Below are 24066 nucleotides of genomic sequence, written 5' to 3'. Positions count from 1 at the left end.
ACAAAGAAAGGCAAGGGCTGCACAATCATACTACACTACTTGCAGCATAGATCCAACTACTGAGAACAAACACTTCATCCCATGCTCTCAGCTGTAGGCATAGGGGAGGACCTGCAGGGGAGAAAATGGGTAAAAGAAGATGCATGCCTTTTGTCAGAAGGTGTTATACACTCAACATTATTGATACTAAGTAATTTTAGGACAAAGAGTCTTAAATTGTGTTGTCAGATCAAGCCTCTATTTTGTGTAAAATGGGAGTAAGCAAATGGATTCGATGATCTTGGAATTTCTTTCAACAACAAGCTGAGATCATCAGTTCATCTATATTTGGACAGAGGCATAAGTTTGCAAGAAATGGATACAGCAACTTTGATTTTAAGTCAACATTTCTTTAACATGCAAAACAATTTTGGTTAATTATAATTATGACAGTGACTGCAGTCTTTCTAATGGAATTCACTATAAACTTAGCTGACAGAAGTGGGTACTTCAAAATGTCTTGAGTACACACTGCATGGACAAACTAGCCTCAACAATACCACACAGTAGAGAGCTTGCATTTATATAGTGCCTTTCATGATTTCAGGATGTCCAGAGCCAATGAAGTACTTTGGAAGTGTAGTCACTGTTGTAATGTAGAAAATGCATCAGCCAATTTGCACACAGCAAGGTCCCACAAACAGCGATGGGAATTCTGGAGTGCAGCATTCCCCGAGTATAGCACTGATGTGTCAGCCTAGATTAGATGATCAAATCTCTAGAGTGGGGCTTGTACCCACAACCTTCTGACTTGGAAGCAGAAGTGCTACCACAGAGCCGAGGCCGACACTTAGACAGTCTCTAAGACAAACTGATCCGACCAACATAAATGTTAAAAGAGTGTTGACATTTAAATGGAAACCCCTCAATCTTGCCACCCAACACATATGCTCCACTAATTGATTGTGAAATTCGACAATGCTTAAAAGATAAGTATTATTATCCATACCATTTACCCTGGAGTTATCTTCTACTTTAAGCCAACGGTACTTGTCAATATCATCTAAAGTGTACTTACTCTTTCAAGAAACAAAATGACGCTCTCTTGTTCCAATTCAGAAACAGATTGAAGACCTTTCAACCACAGTTCTAGTTCTTTCCAAGTGTATTCAAAAATTCCACTGTCTTTTAAAACCTAGGCAGGAAACAAAAGCACACAGCAGTTCAAGGCTACCTTTTAGGAGAGTAAATGGTACAAGAGGGCACAGGGTATTGGGGCTCCTAGAGTCCTAGGTGGTAGCGATATTAAGTTTACTGTTGGAAAAGTCAAATCATCCTAAGCAGGAATAAATAAGGGAACCCTTGGTAACGGTTTTTAAGTACCGGATAAAATTAATTTGAATTGTGATTCTGAAAGCACTCAAATGCTGAAGCTTGCAACTTCAGGTGAAAGGATAACCTCACCAATGAATGCACGTGTAACCCAATGCCCTATTTAGTTCAAAAGAAATCAACAATATTGCATCCACAAGGTTTTCCTTTGGAAGAAAAAGGTCCTCCTACAGTGAGTACTAAAGGCCCTAATCTGCTACACGCCATTACATTTTTTGTACTCATAAGAGGGTCAGTTTAAAAGAAGAGGCTATTTGTTCACTTTGCATCCAGTAACACTGAACACAACAATGTATCATGTCAGGCTTCTATCAGTTTACCTCTACAAAGTACATCAAATTCTCACCCCCACAGAACAATACTTTGCCTTGCTCCAATGAGACACTAATGGGTAAAATATGCTGTGGAATATTAGCATATGAACACTTAATACATTCATATGAAATTCCTTTGTCGAATATTTCAAATAACCCATTTTAAAATAAATAGGTTAATATCTGTTAAAATAGCAAGAATTTCATATGAACAAAAGTATTCATAAGCTAAAATCAGAGTGATTTCATCGCAGATTTTTGTTATCATCGACTCTCTCAAAAAGTCTCTGGATAAGGTGCCAAATGTAGGCAGTTCCACACTGTTGATTTGTAGCTACTATGATCATTGGATCTAGTTTGATAGAACACATGAATTATGACTCTGAACAGTCATTTGTAAGATGGGCGTCTGTCCATGGGCTGTGCTAAATTTAAAATCAGATCTTTTATACAAAGTGGCATGGCATACTCATAAAGCTTAGGGCTCTACTTAATTCAAAGCAAAAAAAACTGCTGCTGTGTCCATAAGCTCACTGTCCATCCAACATGTTCCCCATAACCTGTATTAGTTCAAATCATGAACCAATTATGAAGCTAACTGGTTACTACATTACCTTGAGTTATTTGAAAATGTGTAAAATGGCAAACAGTACTTTTTTCATGTTGCTCATTAAAACAGGGCTTAAGTAAGCACATCATGAAATCAATTATATTTAACTGGACTGAAAATGCCTTGGGCAATGCATTCATAGCAAAAAGATTTTCCTTTCATCTTTCAACTAAATTCACAAATGTTATTTTAAAGTGAACAGCATGCATGTATGTTGTCAGATTATTGGAACTCAATGGCAATAAAATTCTTAACTCACCTTTAGAATAAGTTGCTTGGTTGATATTTGTAGTTGAGAGTTCTTACTAGTCACATACATTTTAAGCAGCAAATAAAATACTGACTTTTCTCCACTACTTTTCTCTGTATTTGTGATATCCTACATACAAATAAGAAGCACAAATCAGCTGCTGCACCAGACAATTCTCTTGACATCTACTCATTAGAAACATGAAATCCTATATGAATAATCCAGCATTATGATCAGGTACAGTGTGGACTTTTCTAGTTTCTAAATGTGTTATTTTTTAAGGATTATCAGGATACAGTGAAAACTATTTAAAGTTCACCTTTGTAGCACCCATCTATAATGCTACCCATGTTCCCCTTCCCTAAAAGAGAACTGGATTGTGACTTATTTACAAAGTGCTGTAGAAATAAGTTCGAACAGTGATAAGCTGGAACATTAGGGCAAACTCAGCAAGCAGCCCCAACCTACCATTCTATTCAATGACTTATTGAATGATTTGTGGACAGGATAATTCAATAGTGTAAATCCATTCAAAACATCAATGGACACTTGAAACCAGACTCTTTAGAGGTATCTTTATTTTCTGACTAAAGCAGGGATCAGAGTTGCAATGACATTCACTCTGTAATTGAGAAATGTGACATGTTTTTGTTGCTCTTTCATGTTTCTATTTCATGTAAACTGGAGAATATGCAAAGAAGTGTTATAAAAATAAAATATGCTCTCACTCTTAAGTTAGAGAGGTCACTTGCCAATGAATACTGAATTTATTTGATTGAGCTGATTTTGACAGGGAATCGACTCAAAAGGAGCTACCACAGTATCATGCCTAAAATGCTATTCCAATTCAAAAAAACACAAATGTTTGCCCAATATTAATATGATTGTACCTGAACTCTGAACCATGCAAACTTATTGGCAGGCAGCTCCAGGGCCAGCTGTAGTATGCAGTGCTGTAGAACAGGAGCAACTTCCTGTTTCACTCCCTTCTCATTCACGATGCCTGGAACACAGTAGATGAAATGCCTCATCATCAGAGTGAAACCCAACACCTTGCTTCTAGATGAGGACTGGAAGGCACTGTTCTAACATATAAGCTTTTAGTAATCATAACCTCAAATTTTGCTCAGCTCAAGATTAGTGCGCTCACTCGGTGTGAACTGAGAAATAATATGCAAACATAATTGACATAAATCCTTTTTTTGGATGATTTGTTATGCTCATTTATTAAGGGATGTTGGTGCTATGGAGTGGAACATTTTCTTTATTTATTGACAGCATTAAGTACCCCAGCCATCCTTGTGGCCGCCATCACTAAATTCATTTCAATTGGTGCCAAGTTAGAAACAGATCAGCTATGGAACAAGATGCACCAGGAATTGAACGAAGACTCCCCAAACTAATTTTGGTTCGAACTATTACAGAGAAAAGGATTTTTCATTTATTAGTCTGGGCTGGATTCCAACCCACATCCTAGACGTGAAGGAGCATTGCTGAAGTCTAATATACTAAACATTACCCACTAACTTTTTTTCTTACATCTTGTCTCAATTTGCAGCTTCTCAGCTTTAATCAATCTTCCAATTGTGTAGCTCATTAGTGCAGCACCCATACCGATTTGACAAAATATACATTAAACTCACTGTTAATACCCAAATCAACAGCTATTATGTGTGGTTTAAAGGAATTAGAGTTCGTCAATTAAAAACAGAAAATTGGGGGAAGCACTTCCTGATATGTGATGCCAGTGAGTGAGGCTCCCTGCCGGAAGAATATATTTGTAATCCACCCTTGGAAGTAAACAAAAGAATGTTATAAATAGTGACAATTTACAGTATTTAATTGCAAACAGACTGCCCCAACCCTAGGAACAAATACAATTATCAATAATATATAAATCACACCCTGAATTTTATGCTTAACAAGTGCAGCCTACATTTGAGTAAATATGCTATTACATTTTCACATAAAACATTCTTCGGCACCTATCTCCGTATAAAAACAGACAAGCGTCTATGAATGATTAACATGGAATCTGCAGTGGAATAATGTATCCAATTTGCATCCACCCGATTCAACTTTTCAAATTGGCAATTGTTTGTAAGCTATGCACTTCCAGCAACTATGTAGCTGTGAAGTAATATACAGGCCCAGAGTTTCTGCTTGATTGTGCTGGCTTTTTCAGCGCAAAATATAGAGGAACTTTGATTTAGCACTGACTAAACAAAATCACAATGAAGCCGGCCCCGTCCCCCGCTCGAAACAACGAGAATGATGAGTTTCGGCCGATTACGCCGGCCTGCAGCCATTTGAGGAGGACTTTAAAATTAAGCTAGCTTTCTTAAGCGGAAAGGCACTAGTGGGCACGGTTTAAACGTTTTTAACTACTAAAAAAATATTAATTTACTGAGAAGCTGACTAGCCTACACCAACAAATGCAATAAATGCTTCAGTATAGTTTTTCTGAGTCATTTTCAGTGATTTTAATTGTCATTGAATTTTTGAGGCAGTGGACTGGAAAACTTTTTAAAAATGCTTATTTCTATTGATAAATTCATTTTCAGATGCATTAATAAACCTACGATAGGTTACCACTCTTAAATACATCGATGAATATTTTTTGAAAAAATGATTACGCTGTTAAGCTGTCGAATTGTGGTAATAAATGGCAGATTTTATGTCTGTGATTATGTTAATGCATTTCAGCAGAAACTCTGCACTTCTCGACCTAATTTGCGGCAGCGCAATTTTTGGGTGCAATTTGCACCCAAATGCCAATTGCGCCCAAAGCAGAAACTCCAGGCCACAGTGTTTACATACCTTTAAGCAATTTACTGAAATCAAATGCACACTGTGAAACCATATGAGGGACCACTTTCTGGTAAAGACACATAACCTGCAGCACAACAGCCTTCACAACGGTGGTCTCAGCATCATCGCCACCTAAAGGAGAAAATAGGAAACATGAGCCTGGCTTTACTAAGTAAAGCCCATTAAATTAAATGCCTGGTTTGAGTTATTAATAATATCAAAAGCTTTTAAAAATTCTAATTAAGTAAAGGATCTGTTATTAAAAAAAATTCAAGGATTTTTAATCCCAAAAATAAAGCTTGAGATGTGTCAAAATGATGTTGCTCTCAACTATTTGACTGCAGTTGTCATAGATTGAATCTTAACCACAATCCTCATTGTTTTAACGAGTGATAATGTCAGCAGAACAATTCAAAAGTAGGAATCATAATTTTGCTGATAAAATTTATGAGGTGAGATAAAGTGAATAAAAGCGAGTAATGCACCTTGTCATCACACAGAACATCTAAGTACCTCAATATAATCCATTCAACCCTAACTGCTAACTCGAGGAATGAGCACAATTTGCAGTTGGATTTAGTTTTATTATTCATAGAAATAACTTACTAAGAAATGAAAGAAATCTTCTCAAATGCAACTGCAAAGCCCTTTGCATGTGACTGAACCATGCATCCCACGCCTTGCTGGATGGATTCTTTGATTCTCCACTGTGAACTCATCAATGTCCAATAATGACTTCTTGAATTGTTCGTAAGATGAGGTCGAGGCTGGCAAGGGCACATTTACTGCCCAGCCCTACTTGGCTTGAGGCGGTGCTGGTGAGCTTTGTTCTTAAACTGCTGCGGTTCCTGTAGTGATGGTGCACCCATAATTAACTAACAGAACTGATTTAAGCAGGGGAAGCTGAGAGGATGACAACATTCAATCTACTAGCTCAGTTAGGAATGGAGAATTCTCACTTTACTGAAGGTAGCAGGTCTGAGTGACAAACAGTCTTCAGACTCACACTCACTATTTCCCACCGGAAGCGTTAAGACCCTGCTTTTCTTTTAATGTTATTTACTACAGAATGACTTTTCTGGATTTAAACCACACAAGAGGCTTCCCCTCCCTTCCCTCCGAGAAGAAAACCGTACCATGATGTTCTGTAATATCTGAAATCTCATTTGCTTCCTCTGCTGCACTGGTGGTTTTTGTGTCTTTTCCATCTCCCTGTCCTCTTTTTCCATCTTCTTCTTTTCCTTCATTCTTTAAAAGAGATTGCCATGTAGCTACAATGCTATTCATGTCTGGCAAATGCTGTGTTAAAGAAAAAGAGACCACACTGATGTCACAGAATAGTATAGGCATTCCAAAAACAGCTGTTGTATTTCTATAGACTACAAGTCTGTGGGCATAAGGATTATAAAAAATATATTTTGCAAAGCTGAATTTCGTAGGGACCTAGTACTTTGAAGATCAAAAAACTGTTTTTACTGATTGTAACAATTACTGAATTTGATCTATTATTTCTATGACAACTTTTATCATGAATAAAAGGTTAGATGCTTTGACTAGCACTTCAAGAGGTAAACTGTAATACCGTAAACTGGAGTGAACATAAAATTTTGGTGACAATTACAGAAGTAAATGTTAGCTTAATTTGGCCATAACCCATTCGCACTTTTAAAGCAATGTTTAAGTTTTACTATACATGCCATTTAGTAACTTTCTGCACCCCCCCACAGACGTTATATATTTTATTTATACTCTCTCCCAAATTATCTCATCTCCCACAGTCAAGACATGGGATTAGTCAAACCTGTGGGTGTCAATACCAGTCCTCAACGGAACCTCCAGAAGGCAGCCGCATTGGCTTAGGAATAAGCCTTGTTACCCTTAAGGAAAAGGTCTCTGTCTATCACCAGACAACTATGAATGAAACTCATACTTAGAGAAGTTCAAACGGGGGTATTCAACTGATTGAGTGTCAAATTGAGATCTCCTAGTTGACAACTCAATTTTCCATCATTGCATCTAACAGGGTGAGTGGCAGCGTTTCCTTTAATGCTGCTTCATTCACATTTTTGTCATTGCTAGACTTGATTTCTCTGATGTCTTCCTTGGCAGCCTACCATCCTCCATAAAGTCTCAACTTGTTCAAAACTCTGATGCTTGTGCCCTATCCTGTACTAAGTCCCACTTGCCCATCAATCCTAACCTATCGGACCTATATTGGCTCCTTGAACCCACACTGCATTGAATTTAAAATTCGCAACTTCAAATCCCTCTGTGGCTATCTTATGTCTGCAACTTCTTCCAGCTTCATGCACCCTCCCTAATCCTTCGGTCCTCTGATTCTGGCCTTCTGTGCAATTGCTCCTCCTCCATCCTGCCATTGGTGATAGAGCCTTCAGCCACCTCAGCTCTATACTCTGGAACGCCCTCCCTAACCTCTCTCCTTCTTCACCTTTACAAACATTCTTGAAACCCAACTTTTTGATCAAGGTTTTGAAAGCCCCTCCTAACTCTCACACCATGGTTCAGCATCTGCTCCTTTGTTCTGCTATTTTATTGTTTCCATCCGCCTCTGTAAAGTACATCAGGGCATTTTCTACGTTAAAGGTGCTATATAAATGCAAGTGGTAGCCAAAAATCCGATCCAGCCAAAGGCTGTTTAAGTTTCCTGAATGCTGCTGTTGTCCTAGGTACCTTGCTGAGGGTCTCTCTGTACTGCTGTGCGAAGTCCACCATTGCACTGGAAGTGTAGATCTCGGAGTTTTGCCACACTTGCTCACTCAGGCAATGCTCGATATTCTTCAGAGCCCTCTTCAGAACGTATGCAAGCAGGGAGAAGGTAGTGTTTTGGACAACTTTATTTGTAAGCTGAAAGTAAAGTAAGCCAATTTGTTAAATTTGCTTTAGCTTGTGTGTAAATAAGACAATAAGAAAATAGTCTCCATTTTGACAGAATTGATAAAAAATAACAATATTGGAAATAAAAACAGAAAATGACAGAGATTCATAGTGAGCCCACCAGAATCAGAAAAAGACAGTTAATGTTTTGCACGAGACTCTTCATTAGAAATACTCCTATCAGAATACCACCTTGTCTCTCACTTTTCAGCAAAAAACTGGAGGCTTAAAACTAAGAATCTAGAGATTTACATAAATCTTACTTTTCTTTATTTTATAGCTGCAATTGGGAACTTTAGTGGTATGAAAGTCAGTAACCCCAATTGTCGATAGGTGGATAATTTAGCCCTGTTCTCAATATAGTTACATAGCCAAGAAATAAAAGAAATTGGGGACAATATTCCTTATCTTTGGCCCAGGGGATGCCTTTTCTTCAGGTGCAAAGGTCAGGAAAAAGTGGCAAAGACCTGTTACAGTCTCTGCCTCCGTTACATTGCTCAGGAAGTCCCAGGGTTTCACTTGAGGGTTAGAACAGGGTCTTGTGCCTGCAATAGGTGACAATGTAGTGGGAGTGGGACATTCCCAGACACTGGGGAACCCAAACAGCTGGCAGTGGGATGCTCCTCAGATCACATGGGGTTTGGCAGCAAGCTGAAGAGGACCTGTAAAGGTAGATCTGCCGTTTCTTTCACTGGATATTTCAGCCTTAGTGCCTGTGGCTTCTGTTCCCCAACAGCAGCCAGAAGACTCCAAAATCAGTGGCCAGGAACCCCTCCTCTTTCCGCCTGCCATTTCCCTACGAGAAACCTTGCCAATGGGTATGCCTGTGCTAAGAGCAAAACCAGGCCGCATTAATGGACCAGTCAACAGTTGAGGCACAGTCGGTCTGGAAAGGCAGAGTGTACTTAAGGTATATTGCACCTGTCCAGCAACCGGCCTTGTGGCAGGGGGAAGGGAAATTGGCCCAATATCCCCCCAGCAAGTATGAATTATTTTTTTTGTGTAAAGACCAGCAGAACCTGGTCCTACCTCCAGTACTTGTGAACTAATACAGTCTTTTAGGTAGTTTATTTATTTTGCCCGTCCGCTCTTCAGGTTCAGCAGATCATTCATTATGACAACACTCTCACTTGTCATTTTTGAACTTACTATGCAGGACATTATGGATACCGTTCGTCTTGCCTCAGTGCAAGTTACTAAATACTCAAACATTTGGTAGCCACAAACAAAGAACTGCAGTCAGGTTCACACAGTATTTGAAATGCAGATACATGCAACTAATCCCAACCTACTCCTCACATATCTGTAGTGGCACATCCAGTGCCTCTGGATGCAAATCTGGCTTTAACTTGACCAGGTTTTCCAGTTTGTCCTGATATATTGTACCTTCCTATGCTTCAGTGAGAGAGCGGGCAGTTGATGGGGTGTTTGTTTTTGAGATCGGCCAGATGCGCCCTGGTCCAGTGCTTTACTAGGATACCATAATTGCATATACCAGGCCCCCACTATGAACTAAAGGAATCAAATGAGCTCAGGTACACAGTAAACTGGTTGCATAGTATGCGGTAACTTGCCATTCTGCTGACAATTGATTTTTAAAAAATGTTTTGAAGAATTTTGATTTTAAAAAACAAATAAATATTAAATAGCTTTTTCCTTACATTGATTCCCTGAGTAAACATGATTTTAGTAGCCACTGGAGGTACTGTTGTGACCATCACCATAGAGAGGAGGCGGGGGATTGGGATGAACTCCTTTGTCCTGAAGGCCTTGGAAATCTCTGGCTGGGCTTCATAAATCTAGAATAAAAGTTGAACATCCAAAAGAAAATATTAGAGTACCCATGATCCAGTCTTCACCTGGATAAACAGTTTATTATTAGGGTATATTTAATAAAAGTTTAATTATTTACTCTATTCACTGGCTAATTAACTCTCATTGTTACTACAATTTATTTATTAAAAATAAAAAGGGACTTACCATTGAATATCACAAGTTTGCCTATTAACAAAATATTTCCCTCAGTTGTTGCTAAAACTTATTTAAAGAAAACTGAAGCTCAATTTCAAGGTATTGTGAATCTGTTTGTTTAGAGTTTACAGACTAAAGTCTGCAGTTTTAACTTTAAAAACGAGCTTTAGGCAGAGATTATCTGCTCTGCATAGAGTTCCCAAATGTCTCCGTCATCCCATATTCACAGTGGCCCAGTTTTGTCCCAGATTGAGGCTATTTCTGTGCGGTGACAGACTGTTTTTGACTTTGATGGACCATGATAGAAAACATGGCTCAAATGCAACCATACCACCAACATGTGCTTGCGAGCAACATCTTGCTAAGCTGGGGGCACATACCCTAAAGTTGTTTTTTGAATGCTATGTTTATTCCTCCTCATTGTCTACCCTTGTTAAACACGAAGTATTATAACTTTATTCAGCATTCCATAAAATGCTCTTCCACAGGAATAGCATTTTTTCATATATCTCACTAGGACCAAACCAAAACTCTTTCCTTTTCTTTACAGATGATGCCTGACCTGCTGAGTGTCCAGTATTTTCTGTTTCTCATGAAATAATTACGTTGAGTTCCTGTATCAAACCCAGTCTCCCACTCACTGACTCCATTATAATAATTGTAAACAATTTTACAACACCAAGTTATAGTCCAACGATTTTATTTGAAATCTACAAGCTTTCGGAGGCTTCCTCCTTCCTCAGGTCTCCATTATAATAATTAATAGAAATGTAAAATGTTGATTAATTGACACAGCCCTAGTTTTAAATGTGTTCTCTTTGTATGGATATTTTCTAAACTGATTAAACTGCAGTTTGCCCTTAAATTTTCACTTATCCCTTACACATGACTAGTTGCTGACTACAGAACTTAACAGTTCACTTGTGCTTCAGAATTCATTTAAAGGTGTCTTAGAGATGAGCCATTTTGTCACCTGATACATTATAAACAGAACAAAGTCTGAAAGTTTTGTACAAGTTAGTTACTTCCTACCTTTCGGAGTAGTTTGATATTGTCCAGCCAGGCTGTCTTAAGTCTAGGGACAAAGGAGTACTGTGTTTCTTTGAAGAATTTGTTTAACAAATCAGGACACACTTTGAGGATGTTCACCATCAGGTCAGCCACCAGCGCATCTTCTGTAGCTGTTTTTAAACTCAGCAGGAATCTCAGCAGCACCAGATTTCCCCCCCTACAGGTGTAATCACAGTCCACAATTAAAAGAAATAAAACACCCGTTGATCTTTTTAGATCTGCAGGTGATGCGTTAATGAACCACAATAAGCTCAAAGACAATACACAAATTACAGCAAAACACCAGCAGGTTAATGTTAATGAGCACCCCTGCATTGAAACATAGATTTGCCCTACAACTCTGAGAAGCCAAGTATGGATAGACATGGTGGATAGGCACTGGTGAAAACCAAGGAGAGACCAAACAGAAGTACCCTGCACTGGTAGCTTGCCCTCCCTGAGCCCAGGTGGCACCACAAAAGAGCTGCGATTGAACAGGATGCTGCTGTGATTTGTTAATGGAATACAGAATGCCCCTGGCAGGAAGCCTACTCTTACTGGCACAATAGCACAGAGATTTTAATGATGTGTTTTGAAGGATTAAAGCAAAGTCTCTATGAAAATGCTTATTTTGTCAAATAGCAGCTGCAGTAGCACAGTTGCTGCAACTCCCATGGAAGTGAGGCTAGGCACCATCAAGCTGACTTGCAGTGTGCGATACCAAAAGGCAAGATCCCAGACCAGTTCTACTGCATGCCGCCAGGCCTTGCAGTATGGCAAGCCTGTAGCTGGTCTTCTGCAACGGGTAGTAACTGCTTGTGAAGGAGGGGATAGTCCAAACTGACTACCACCTATAACAACGATGGCACACAAATCTGGGCCAAGCTAGTCTGGTGACATACCATGAAGATCTGGTTCGATCCTTGCAAAAACATGCACTTACCAATATTTTCCAAACTTCCTCCAAGAACAGGTGGGTTGGGGACGGGTGGGAAGTTAAAAATAGTTGTTTTTTGGGTCACGGCTGCAAAATTTTCTAACTTTGCGTTCTCAGTGGGGAGCCTGTACTTTTACGCGTCCACATTAAGTGGAGCCAGGTTGCCGTTGCGACCCAAAAAACAACTGGAATGAGTGTTCTGGTAGTAGGTTTCCTGATCCGGAACAGCATCTGAAAGGCCAATGTTGAATTCACAACGGGAGTACTATCTAAGGGCTCTGTTCATTTGCTCTAGATTCTTTATTTTTTAAGAATATCTGTCCAGATTTTAGTGATGGTGTCCAAGAGAGAAACAGGCAAGGCGACCGCTGGAAATGTTGCGTTTGAGGCCTGCAAGAGGTTAGGAGGAAAGGCTCTACTTTAGGAACATAGGTCCTGGAGCCAACACATTTAGCAACCTCTGTACACTGTGTGCATTGAAATTGTAAACATGTTTATGATTTAGTTACACATTGTGTAGAGAGGATATTTTTCTGATAGCCTTTCCAACTGAAAATATAACATACAGAACGAATTTGGCAAAAAGCTGCCATCACAGTAAGATTCTTACCTTCCTGCTGTACCCAGACTAGAATCATAGAAATTGATGCCATGTTTCAGTGAGCAGCAGAGATCGATCAAGAAACTGTGCACAAGTTCTCGAACTAAGTCTCTCCCAGCTACTATGGAATCCTGGGCACCCTGTGATGAATTAATTAAGACTCAAATGTTCATTTTTATAGTATCTTTACACAGTATTACATAGTATTTACAGCACGGAAACAGGCCATTCTGCCCATGCCAGTGTTTATGTTCCTCACGAGTCTTCTCTCACCTTACTTCATCTCATCCTATCAACATATCCTTCTAGTCCTTTCTCCCTCATGTATTTATCTATCTTCCCCTTAAATGTATCTGTGCTATTCACCTCAACTACTCCATGTGGTGGCAAGTTCCACATTCTAACCACTCTGAGTACAGAAATTTCTTCTGAATTCCTTATTGGATTTTACAATATGTACATTCAGTATTACAGTCATCATTCTTTCTACTTTAGTTATCTGGTGAAAAGAAGGAAAGAAAGATAGACTTGCATGTATGCTATATCCTTTTCACATCCTTTGTCCCAAAGTGCTTCACAGATAATTAATTATTTCTTTTTAAAAAGTATAGTCACAGTAACTTCTATGATTCTGTGTTGTCTTTTTTGGACAAACAAAACAGCCAATTTTAGCACATCAAGGTCCAGTGAAAAACAATAAGATAAACAATCAGTTTTGGTGGTGCTGGTTGAGGGAGGAATGTTGGCCAGAACTCCCTGCAGTTCTGCAAAAAAAAAGTGCCACAGGATCTTTTATGTCCACCTGAACAGGCAGACAGGACCTTGGTTTAACATTCATCCAAAACGCAGCACTTGGGACAATACAACATTCTCTCAGTACTGTACTGAAGTGTTAGCCTAGATTGTGTGCTTAAGTTGAGTGGGTTTGGACCCACGACCTTCTGACTCAGAGGCGAGAAGTAGAAAATTTTGACAACTTTTATAGATGTTTGCAGTATTTGAAACAACGTGAATGAAATAGCGCTGTGCAATATCAGTGCACAAACACGCTAACACGACCGTATGAAATCCTCAGTCCACCACTTTAGGAGTTTAAAATGAAGACGTCAATGCCTCTGTTAAAATACCTGATAAAAGACTTTGATATAAACCCGTTAATATATTAGGATGCTAATGTTAACCAAAATGATTTCATCACAAACGTGTCCTACTAGGCAATCATTAATGTTTGAATTTTTCTAGCTAGCAAGCAGTTATTCAAAAACTAACTAAAAAAATACTGAAATACAATACTCCACAAAGACAAATACTCTCACTGCATAACAAAGAGTGATATAGTGCTGAAGCCACCAGCCTCAGCACCAGTAAACGCAGTTCATTCCATTCACTGTTGCTTCCTCAAGTAGCCCTATCCTCCTCAGCACAGCAGTAATGAACAAGGAGTTAGGCATACCCTAGAGAGGGAGGAACTTGATACAAATATTGGCCAGGAACAGAAGGAGCAGGTTTTGTGTTGTCACTGGTAAGAAGGGAGTGGAGTCAGACATGGTGGTATCAGGGCATATTTCAAGTGAGGCACAGTATCATTGTATGTTACAGCACAGAAGGAGGCCATTCAGCCCATCATGCCTGTGCTGGCTCATTGAAAGAGCGATCCAATTAGTCCCATTCCCCTACTCTTTCCCCACAGCCCTGTACATTTTTGTCCCTTCAAGTATTTATCCAATTCCCTTTTGAAAGTTATTATTGAATCTGCTTCCACCACCCTTTCAGGCAGTGCATTTCAGATCAAAACAACTCTCTGCGTAAAAAAATGTTTTATATTGGTCCTATAACATAGAAATCAGACCAAATTTATGATAATTACTTTTTTTTAAAAAAAAGACCCACCTTGCCATCATCTACGTGAACATCAACAATTCCGTTCCAGCGATATAATGAAGCAATATGGTTCAAAGCACTTGCAGTGAAAAGACGAATCTTCTGCGTTTTACTTATGGCTTTATTTTGGACAACCTAGAAGACAGAAACAATATGAAAGTAGTTTTATTTCATTAACTAAATCTTTAAAACAAGAATTTCCAGAGGTTAAAGGTGACAACATTTTTAAGTGGATTTAATAAAAAAAATCCAGGGTTTGCATTCAGAATTTTCAACACAATCTTCCAGTTAATGTGTGCAAAATATTCAGTGTAAATGAAAACCTGTTTCACACTCTCATCAACCTTTTCATTCACATTAGCAACCAGAGAAAAATATACCCAATAATCTCAGCCAAACCAATCAGGATTGGAAGCGTGAAGGATGAATGACCCTAGGGCATTTCTCAGTGCACAGTTACACAACTACACTGGTAGAGGCCTGGCCTAAAAATGTGGAGGATAGGTTTGAAATATATATATTTAATAAATTGTATTTATAGAATATAGTTGATTTGGGCACCTGGTACAGAGTATATGTACAAACTATAAAAATGTATCCTGCACAGTAGAAATTAAATTTCTCATTGTTTTTTCTTGCTCATTGTCTTCTTTACCTCCCATCTAATTTTCTCCCTAAACCCATCGTTTGCTGAAGACAATGACTTTATGGGTTGGTATCACAACACAACTATAATATTTGAGGCTCAAATTTTTGTTGACAGTAAAATGGAAACTGTAAAATTAGAGTTTTATGACTTAAGGATTTGAGCATTATTGCAATTGATCGCCTGCTGATCACCAAAACTTGCCAATACGATTTTTACACTTCATGCAACTTTTTACCATTTTGACAATGACAGCAAAAAGGAATTAGGTGCCAGAAAAGCAGCTTTAATAACTTCCTAGTAAAAATACATTACATACAAAAGGTTTGCTAAAATGGGGACCAAGTGTGAGGTCATCCACTTAGGATCTAAGAAAGATAGATCAGAGTTATTTTCTAAATGGTGAGAAGCTGGGAACTGTGGCTGAGCAAAGAGATTTAGGGGTCCAAGTACAGAAATCACTAAAAGCTAATGGACAGGTACAGAAAATAATCAAAAAGGCTAATGGAATGTTGGCCTTTATCTCAAGAGGGCTGGAATAGAAAGGGATGGAAGTTTTGTTACAGCTGTACAGAGCTCTGGTTAGACCCCATTTAGGGTACTGTGTTTAGTTCTGGGCACCACACCTCGGGAAGGATATATTGACCTTGGAGGGGGTGCAGCGCAGATTCACCAGAATGATACTGGGGCTAAAAGGGTTAAATTACGTGGACAGATTGCTTGTATTCCCTTGAATACAGAAGATTATGGGGTGATCTAATTGAGGTGTTTAAGATGATCAAAGGAGTTGACAGGGTAGATAGAGAGAAACTATTCCCTCTGGTGGGGAAGTCCAGAACAAGGGGGCTTAACCTCAAAATTAGAGCTAGGCTATTCAGGGGTGATGTTAGCAAGCACTTCTTCACACAAGGGGTAGTGGAAATCTGCAACCATCTCACCAAAAAGCTGTTGGGGCTGGGTCAATTGAAAATTTTTAAACTGAGATTGATAGATTTTTATTAGGCAAGGGTATTAGGGGTTACGGAACCAAGGCGGGTAGATGGAGTTAAGATACAGATCAGTTTGAGGGGCTGAATGGCCTAATCCTGTTCCTATGTTCCTAAGATTCCCAGCTGCCCATTGGAGATTTGAGCTGAAAAATAAGTAAAACAGAAATCCAGTATTTAGACTGACAAACCTTTGTTTTCAAAGTCGACAGAAGTAAATTTATGATAGAAATCCGATCTTCTTTTAGTCCAGAAATGAAAATATCTGTGATGAAATCTTCAAAAAAAAACACAAATTAAATCAAGGTTAGGCCTCAGCTGGAGTGTTGTGTTCAGTTCTGAGCACCACACTTTAGGAAGGATGTTAAGGCCTTAGAGGAGGTGCAGAAGAGATTTATTAGAATGACACCAGGGATGAGGGACTTCAGTTATGTGACGAGACTGGAGAAGCTGGGATTGTTCTCCTTAGAACTGAGAAGGCTAAGGGGAGATTTGATAGACATGTTCAAAATCATGAACGGTTTTGACAGAGTAAATAAGTAGAAACTGTTTCCAGTGGCAGAAGGGTCAGTAACCAGAGGACACAGATTTATGGTGATCGGCAAAAGAGTCAGAGACGACATGAGGAAACATCTTGTTACGCAGTGAGTTATAATGATCTGAAAGGGTGATGGAAGCAGATTCAATAGTAACTTTCAAAAGGGAACTGGATAAGTACTTGTAGGGAATAATTTACAGGGCTATGAGGAAAGAGCAGGGGAATGGGACTAATTGGATAGCTCTTTCAAAGAGCTGGCACAGGCACGTTGAGCTGAATGGCCTCCTCCTGTGCTGTACCATACTATGATTTATAACTAGTAACAGACTGTTTTAACAGCCTTTCTTGTCTCCATTTTATGGTTTCTACTAGTCATTGCTGTTTCCAACATTCTTCCTTATTTCTCCTGAGCTCCAGAGACACTCCTCCCCCTCCCTACATTTTAAATCAAAATTTATCGCTTTGTCTTCTACTCAAACTCATTTTTTCTGAAAGACCTTAAAACTAATGAACTTCTTAAGAGCGTCAGTCCTTTCCCCTTACAATCTCCAAACTGGTCATCTCATAACCACTACATATTGATTGACCTACTTTTCTCTCTTTCTCTTTTCAACCTTGTGCTGCTTTGTAGCCCTACACCTTCACCATAGTTTGTCAACAATAAAAAAAAATTGTTTACACAAAGAGCCTAGAAGCTATTTTGCCACAGTTGTTAATATAGGGGTGTATATAAAATGGAACAACCTTTAGGTTTCAAACCCTGGTTAAATTACAAGACTGAGAATACTGTACCTTTTAACTCCAGGACTTGGCTAATAGTGTTGTGGTCACCAGTAATCAGAAATGAAACTGCAAACTGGATATAAGCCATGCGGACATCAGGCCTCCCCTACAGAAAACAAACATGTTAGATTACTCAAACTGTCCAAAAGAACACCGATTCTAAAGACACTTTTCATATCAAAACCTACCGAGAGCGGGAGGAGAGTCCGAGAGGTGAGCGCAGTGTAAAAGCAGAATTCCGAGAGGTGAGCGCAGTGTAAAAGGAGAGTCCGAGAATGGGTGGAGAGTCCGAGAGGTGAGCGCAGTGTAAAAGGAGAGTCCGAGAATGGGTGGAGAGTCCGAGAGGTGAGCGCAGTGTAAAAGGAGAGTCCGAGAGGTGAGCGCAGTGTAAAAGGAGAGTCCAGAGAGCGGGAAGAGAATCCGAGGGGTGAACGCAATGTAAATCTAAGGAAAGTCATGGCAGCAGAGCTCGCACCCGTGATATGCTCCTCCTGCACTATGTGGGAAGTCATGGACACTACAGGTGTCCCTGGCGACCATGTGTGCAGGAAGTGTGTCCAGCTGCAGCTACTGGCTAACCGCATTTCGGAGCTGGAGCTGCGGGTGGATTCACTGTGGAGCATCCGCGATGCTGAGGTTATCGTGGATAGCACGTTCAGTGAGGTGGTCACATCACAGGTAAAGATTACGCAGGCAGAAAGGAAATGGGTGACCGCCAGACAGAGTAAAAGGACTAGGCAGGTAGAGCAGGAATCCCCTGGGGCCATCTCCCTCTCAAACAGATGTACCGCTTTGGATACTGTTGGGGGAGATGGCTTATCAGGGGAAAGCAGCAACAGCCAAGTTCGTGGCACCATGGGTGGCTCTGCTGCACAGGAGGGGAGGAATAAGAGTGGCAGGGCTATAGTGATAGGGGATTCAATTGCAAGGGAAACAGATAGGCGTTTCTGAGGCCGCAAACGTGAATCCAGGATGGTATGTTGCCTCCCTGGTGCTAGGGTCAAGGATGTCACGGAGAGGCTACAGGGCATTCTGGAGGGGGAGGGTGAACAGCCAGTAGTCGTGGTTCATATCGGTACCAACGACATAGGTATAAAAAAAAGGGATGAGGTCCTGCAAGGTGAATTCAAGGAGTTAGGAGATAAATTAAAATGCAGGACCTCAAAGGTAGTGATCTCAGGATTACTACCAGTGCCATGTGCTAGTGAGTGTAGGAACAGGAGAATAGAACAGATGAATGTGTGGCTGTAGGGATGGTGTAGGGGGGAGGGATTTAGATTCTTGGGATACTGGGACCGGTTCTGGGGAAGGTGGGACCTGTACAAGCGGGACGGGTTACACCCGAGCAGGACCGGGACCGATGTCCTCGTGGGGGTGTTTGCTAGTGCTGTTGGGGAAGGTTTAAACTAGAACGGCAGGGGGATGGGAACCTGAGCAGGGAGACAGCGGAGGGGGAAACAAGAATAGAAACAAAAGACAGAAAGGGAAGAAGCAATAGTGGAAGGCAGAGAAAACAAGGGCGAAAAACAAATAGGGCCATAGTGCAAAATAAAACTAACATGATTAGCAATCTTAAAAAGACAAGTCTAAAGGCATTGTGTCTAAATGCGCGGAGCATTTGCAATAAGGTAGATGAATTAACAGCGCAGATAGATATTAACGGTTATGATATACTTGCCATTACGGAGACATGGCTGTGGGGTGACCAAGGATGGGAACTGAACATCCAGGGGTATTCAATATTTAGGAAGGGCAGGCAAAAAGGGAAAGGAGGTGGGGTAGCGTTGTTAGTAAAGGAGGAAATCAATGCAAAAGTGAGGAAGGATATTGGCTCGGAAAATCACGATGTGGAATCTGTATGGGTGGAGCTAAGAAACACCAAGGGGCAGAAAACGTTGGTGGGAGTTGTCTATAAGCCCCCAAACAGTAGTGGAGATGTAGGGGAGGGCATTAAACAGGAAATTAAAGACGCATTCCGGAAGGGTACAACGATAATCATGGGTGACTTTAATATACATATAGATTGGTCAAACCAAATTAGCAATAATACTGTGGGGGAGGAATTCCTGGAGTGCGTACGTGATGGTTTTCTAGACCAATACGTTGAGGAACCAACTAGAGAACAGGCGATCCTAGACGGGTATTGTGCAATGAGAAAGGATTAATTAACAATCTTGTTGTACGGGGTCCCTTCGGGAAGAGCGACCATAACATGATAGAATTCCTCATTAAGATGGAGAGTGAAGTAGTTGAATCCGAAACTAGGGGCCTGAATCTAAATAAAGGAAATTATGAAAGTATGAGGTACGAGTTGGCTATGATAGATTAGGGAATTTTAGTAAAAGGGATGACAGTGGATAGGCAATGGCTAATATTTAAAGAACGTGTGCAGGAATTACAACAATTATTCATTCCTGTCTGGTGCAAAAATAAAACAGGAAAGGTGGCTCAACCGTGGCTTACAAAAGAAATTAGGGATAGTATTAGATCCAAAGAGGAGGCATATAAAATTGCCAGAAAAAGCAGCAAGCCTGAGGATTGGGAGCAGTTCAGAATTCAGCAAAGGAGGACAAAGAGATTGATTAAGAGGGGAAAAATAGAGTATGAGAGTAAACTAGCAGGGAACATAAAAACTGACTGTAAAAGCTTCTATAAATATGTCAAGAGAAAAAGATTAGTGAAGACAAATGTAGGTCCCTTACAGTGAGAAATGGGGGAAATTATAATGGGGAACAAAGAAATGGCAGAACAATTAAACACATACTTTGGTTCTGTCTTCACAAAGGAGGACACAAATTACCTGCCAGAAATGTTAGGGAACCAAGGGTCTGGTGAGAGGGAGGAACTGAAGGAAACCAGTATTAGTAAAAAAAATAGTGCTAGGGAAATTAATGGGGCTAAAGGCTGATAATCTACATCCCAGAGTAAAGGAAGTGGCCTTGGAAATAGTGGATGCATTGGTGATCATCGTCCAAAATTCTATAGACTCTGGAACAGTTCCTACAGATTTGAGGGTGGCAAATGTAACCCCACTATTTAAAAAAGGGAGAGAAAAAACAGGGAATTACAGACCAGTTAGCCTAACATCAGTAGTGGGGAAAATGCTAGAGTCTATTATAAAAGATGTGACGACAGAACACTTGGAGGGCATTAACAGGATTGGACAAAGTCAGAATGGGTTTGTGAAAGGGAAATCATGCTTAACAAATCTACTGGAGTTTTTTGAGGATATAACTAGTAGAATAGATAGGGGAGAACCAGTGGATGTGGTGTACTTGGATTTTCAGAAGGCTTTTGATAAGGTCTACACAAGAGGTTAGTGTGCAAAACTAAAGCACATGGGATTGGGGGGAACATACTGGCATGGATTGAGAATTGGTTGACAGACAGGAAACAGAGAGTAGGAATAAACGGGTCTTTTTCTGAGTGGCAGGCAGTGACTAGTGGGGTACCGCAGGGATCAGTGCTTGGATGAGGGAACTAAATGTAACATTTCCAAGTTTGCAGACGACACTAAGCTGGGGTGGAATGTGAGCTGTGAGGAGGATGCAAAGAGGCTCCAATGTGATTTAGACAAGTTGGGTGAGTAGGCAAGAACATGGCAGATGCAGTATAACATGGATAAATGTGAGGTTATGCACTTTGGTTGTAAAAACAGAAAGACAGATTATCTGAATGGTGATTGATTGGGAAAAGGGGAGGTGCAACGAGACCTGGGTGTCCTTGTACACCAGTCGCTGAAAGCGAGCATTCAGGTGCAGCAAGCAGTTAGGAAGGCGAATGGTATGTTGGCCTTCACTGCAAGAGGATTTGAGTACAGGAGCAGGGATGTCTTACTACAGTTATACGGGGCCTTGGTGAGAGCACATCTGGAGTATTGTGTGCAGTTTTGGTCTCCTTATCTGAGGAAGGATGTCCTTGCCATGGAGGGAGTGCAACGAAGGTTTATCAGACTGATTCCTGGAATGGCAGGACTGACGTATGAGGAGAGATTGGGTCAACTAGGCCTATATTCACTAGAGTTTAGAAGAATGAGAGGTGATCTCATCGAAACATATAAAATTCTAACAGAACTAGACAGACTAGATGCAGGGAGGATGTTCCCGATGGCTGGGGAGTCTAGATCCAGGGGTCACAGTCTCAGGATATGGGGTATGCCATTTAGAACCGAGATGAGGAGAAATTTCTTCACTCAGAGGGTGGTGAACCTGTGGAATTCTCTACCACAGAAGGCACTGGAGGCCAAGTCATTAGATGTATTCAAGAAGGAGATAAGATATATTTTTTAATGCTAAAGGGATCAAGGGATATGGGGAAAAAGTGGGAACAGGGTACTGAGTTAGACGATCTGCCATGATCATTTTGAATGGCGGAGCAGGCCCGAAGGGCCGAATGGCCTACTCTTGCTCCTATTTTCTATGTTTCTACATGACGGGTTTCACCACACTGAAAATTATGAGTTATTCAACCTTTTATTAAACTCACAGCATATCTGTTAACTGCAGGAATAATAAAGAAATATATTTAGTGCTAATAATGTCCATACACACAGCTATAGCCTTGAGTGCCTGGAAAATATACTAACAATGATGCGCTGAGTACGAGAGCTACCTGAAAAACATTACCAGCCAAATGAAGCGTTTCCTCGGTTGCCAAGCTTCTTATTGGAGAATTGCAGCTTTGAGGAGGATAAACACCCATTCCCCAACCACAAAAAGCACATTACCAAGTAGCTGGATATGAAATCGTACTGTAGACATAAGCAGTGATATATAAAATGGTATTGAGAACATAATCAACCAGTATTCCCTAATACTGAGACCTGTATAACACTGCTCTAACATTTCCAGCTGGTGACAGATCCACAACACTTATCACCACATTCGCCTTGGTGTTCTAAAACATGTGCTGCTTTGTCTGGATGTCGCTATTGTGTTATTATTGTGTCCGAATTGTATTGAGCTATCCTCACTGTGCAAACACAGAAAGTATGTGTATATTGTAATATATTTTTTGGAACACAAAAGAAAAATTCACATCAAGCCACTATTAATTTTCGATTATACTTTCCAAAGTAGCCTGGTTTGGCCAGCAAACAGAAAAATAGTATACAGATTACTCAAATATTTTGAATGTCTTCCCTATTGATCAGCATCAATGACAAACACAGACACAGTTAAGGGCACTGCAGCAGAGAATTCTTAGTGACCTCTTCAAAATAAATGGATTATCGTCAGCGCTAAAATAATCACAATTGAAATATTTAACCTATGGTGTTGGTTTATTTTTTGAGAATGATCTACAAAAACGTTGCATTTTTAAAAGGAGCGATTGTCACTTCCAGTCAACTTAAAATCAAATTGCTTATTTATAACCCACAGCAACTGGGCTTCTGAAGAAAGTCTTTTTTTCCCCTTAACTCCTGAAGGGACTGACTCATGCCATAGTTTGGTTCCATAAGCCCCCTGGTGCTTTATCCACTGACCATTCTTCATGTGTAAGTATATACAGAATGTCAGCAGGCTAGTCAATCATAGCAGAGCATCAGGTCTGAGCCCAATTCTGTCCTCACTCTATTTCCACATAAACACACTTTCCAGTAGTGCCACTGGACATCCAGGATCGGAAGCCTTGCCTGATTGCACTATCCCATCCCATGCCTAGAGACATTGAGGCCAACTGTAGCACCCCACCACTCTTCTAGCTGACAGTGCAGACCAATGATTGAACTTGGAACCCCGATGGTCCATACCATCCAGTACTACACCGTTCATCCATTGAAGGATTGGGAAAGCCCAAAAAGGTATTTTAATTCTAAGAGTGTGAATGCTATTTCATTTACCACATATCAGAACTACTTCATTGCTTGGTATTGGTGTACCTGCACAACGAGAATAGCCCATTACAATAGTGACACAATAACGAAATCCACACAAAGCCACACACCAAGTCCATAAATTGCATGTCACCAGATAACACACCATATACTAAAAAATACCTAATTTTGATGTAAAATTGTTCCTAGGCACGACTTTGCATAATCTGCCTAACATCTGTAACAAATGGGGTAGTATTCCTCCCAATGGTTACACGGAATCATCGTTACAAAAATCTAACTGCAGGCATAAGTACAAATTTAACGCTTACAGATTAAAGCACTTACCGTTTTATCTCTCTTTTTCAATAAGCCTGACAGCATTTTGTTGTTGAAATCAAAATGGCTGAAGAAATCCCGGGCAGCATCTGGACCTTGGCTCACCATTGCGGACATTAAGCCTAAGCACACTCGGATATACCTATAATGAAAAAGTAATCAAATTAAATCTAGTAATGCAACTCAAGATACTTGTTTTATGAAAAGTCCACTGTTGTCACTAGGTTTATTATGCATAGTAATATATTGCTATCAATATGCTTTACTA

The 24066-nt window shown here is 40.1% G+C and overlaps 1 protein-coding gene across 3 annotated transcripts in view; it reads right to left on the bottom strand.

Annotated features, from left to right (window-relative positions):
- urb1 (URB1 ribosome biogenesis homolog) overlaps positions 1-24066 on the bottom strand; it is a 95935-nt gene that overhangs the window by 62913 nt on the left and 8956 nt on the right. For all 3 annotated transcript variants that reach the window (XM_067993171.1, XM_067993172.1, XM_067993170.1), the window contains 13 exons: positions 23808-23940; positions 17654-17750; positions 16515-16600; positions 14701-14826; positions 12820-12950; positions 11255-11450; positions 9913-10050; positions 8048-8221; positions 6493-6655; positions 5366-5488; positions 3436-3548; positions 2555-2674; positions 1058-1174 (listed from right to left, as the gene is read on the bottom strand). In XM_067993171.1, coding sequence (XP_067849272.1) covers positions 1058-1174; positions 2555-2674; positions 3436-3548; positions 5366-5488; positions 6493-6655; positions 8048-8221; positions 9913-10050; positions 11255-11450; positions 12820-12950; positions 14701-14826; positions 16515-16600; positions 17654-17750; positions 23808-23940 — 1717 coding nt within the window. The remainder of the gene's footprint in view (positions 1-1057; positions 1175-2554; positions 2675-3435; positions 3549-5365; positions 5489-6492; positions 6656-8047; positions 8222-9912; positions 10051-11254; positions 11451-12819; positions 12951-14700; positions 14827-16514; positions 16601-17653; positions 17751-23807; positions 23941-24066) is intronic.

The sequence above is a fragment of the Heptranchias perlo genome, chromosome 11 (assembly GCF_035084215.1).
Source record: "Heptranchias perlo isolate sHepPer1 chromosome 11, sHepPer1.hap1, whole genome shotgun sequence".
Classification (NCBI taxonomy): Eukaryota; Metazoa; Chordata; class Chondrichthyes; order Hexanchiformes; family Hexanchidae; genus Heptranchias; species Heptranchias perlo.
The sequence above is the reverse complement of the archived record's forward strand: the minus strand, read 5'-3'. Positions and strand labels throughout refer to the sequence as shown.